This window comes from Lipotes vexillifer, unplaced genomic scaffold (assembly GCF_000442215.2).
Source record: "Lipotes vexillifer unplaced genomic scaffold, Lipotes_vexillifer_v1.1 scaffold54, whole genome shotgun sequence".
Lineage (NCBI taxonomy): Eukaryota > Metazoa > Chordata > Mammalia > Artiodactyla > Lipotidae > Lipotes > Lipotes vexillifer.
In genome coordinates, this window is record NW_006789324.1 from 671,368 (window position 1) to 673,309 (window position 1,942).

Here is a 1,942-nt window from a genome sequence, read left to right on the forward strand (position 1 = left end):
AAAAAAAAAAAAAAAAACGACGAGGAATCTGTCAATGAAACTGTGAAAGTACAGCCAGGGAGGGATGAGGAAAACTCAGAGCATAATTCATAACCCCTCCCCCAACAACAAATAGAAGCCTCTCCCTGTTAACTCACACTTCCATGTGCCCCATCAGTAAAGCCATGGTCCTTGGGCAGCGTACCTGCTCTCTCCATGGCCTCTTTGTTCATGATGAGTGTGTATTCATAAATGCCCCCGAGCACGGCCTCTGTGATGTAGTGGGTCCCGAAATCACGAAAGAGATCTCTGTACTCCCCGTAGCTGTACTCCAGGGGCAGCCGCTTGACTCTCTGAAGGAATTCGTAATGCAGCATGAGGTTTCTGGGTTTCAGCTTGTAACGCGCTACTCCAAGGTCAGAGCGTGCGTGCAGAAATGCACTTTTCTAAATGAAAGACCAACAAGGCAAAAGCAGACCTTTAAAGTCAGGAATCTGGAACAAGAAGGTGAACTTTCCAAATACCATCCCATGTTCTTGGCTAGGAGTCATCACTCATGATTCCTTTAGGAGACTTGAGGGAAGATGGCCTCTTTGACAAGCCTTCATTTCTCAGAAATATTCTGATGTACTTTTCAGCTTGGAAGAGCTCGTTCTTTGCTCACTTCCTTACAGTAGCAGATAAGGACCAAGGAGAAAGGGAAGCAGAAGCAGACAAGGCAGGGAGCAGCAGGTGCCCGTGGACCACTGAGGGGAGATGGGGTTTGCGGACCTGCAAAGGCAACTTCTTGGTTGATGCTTTTTTTTTTTTTTTTTTTTAAAGAGAAAGAAGGTTTATTCAGGGAGATACACACTCCACAGCCAGAGTGTGGGCCATCTTAGAAGGCGAGAGAGGCCAGTTGATGCTTTTTAAACTCTGAAGAAAAGGCACTCAAGAAAGAGTAAAAGTGGTGCTTTAGGAAGGCTGGACACCGTAGCACATGGCAACGGTCAGCAAACCTCAGCCTGCACTCAGGATTCAGTGCTTGGTTTTGCAGTGCAGTTTTTTGCAGTGCAGCCATGCCTACTTGTTTATGCATTGTCTATCACTGCTGTCACCCTATGATGGCAGAGCCCAGTGGTTGCCACAGGGACCCTACGGCCTCGCAAAGCCTGAAGTATTTACTCTCTGGCCCTTTACAGAAAAAGTTTGGTGACCCCTCGTGTGTGGGAAAGACTGAAACATGGTAATGCTAGATGAAGGTCAAGCATCTAGGAATGTTACTGTAACCCAAAGCGAGAGGTTCCTACACTGCAGTGAAGGCTGAGGAAAAGGTGAACGCGTGGAAAGTACACATTCTTCCCTCATCTTAAAACTCTCAGCCAGCTTGACCCGTCAGCTCTATAAGCCATGCCACCTTTGCTCCCTGCCCTGCTCTCCCCCACCCTAGTCCTGCCCCAGTGACTCATGACTCCGTTCTTCCCATCCTTCCAACCTAAGCAGTCACTAGGTGCTCTGTTCATGACTTTTCTAAATATTTTAGCCTTCCTCCTCTGCCTGGGTTATGATAAAAGCTTCCCCATTGATTTCCTTTCTCCCTCTGGCTGCCCTCAATGCTCCAGTCAGAGCTGACGTCCTAAAACTCTGTTATTACAATGCTCTTCTGGGCTTAAAACAAACCCCTGCATTGGCTCTCTACTGCCTGCAGAATAAAATCGACTCCCTTGTAAGAGAGTTGTAAGAACCTCACAATCTGTCCCCCAGTAGCCTCCTGGCTTCATTTTCTACAACCTTGAAGTTTGCCCCACCTACCCCGCATACCTGACTATTCTCCACTGCCCACACCGTACCTCAGCATCCATCTAACGTTTCACCCTTCCCCGCATCTCTTTCATAATACGATTTTGCACGTTGCTCCTCCTGCCAGAAATGCTCTTCCCTCCCTTTTCTGCCTGACACACACCTACTTATATTTTAAATTCCT

The 1,942-nt window shown here is 47.6% G+C and overlaps 1 protein-coding gene across 1 annotated transcript in view; it reads right to left on the reverse strand.

Moving 5' to 3' along the window:
- C8B (complement C8 beta chain) overlaps positions 1 to 1,942 on the reverse strand; it is a 42,267-nt gene that overhangs the window by 19,468 nt on the left and 20,857 nt on the right. The window contains exon 7 of the mRNA XM_007462565.1: positions 185 to 425. Within this exon, the coding sequence (XP_007462627.1) occupies positions 185 to 425 (241 nt within the window). The remainder of the gene's footprint in view (positions 1 to 184; positions 426 to 1,942) is intronic.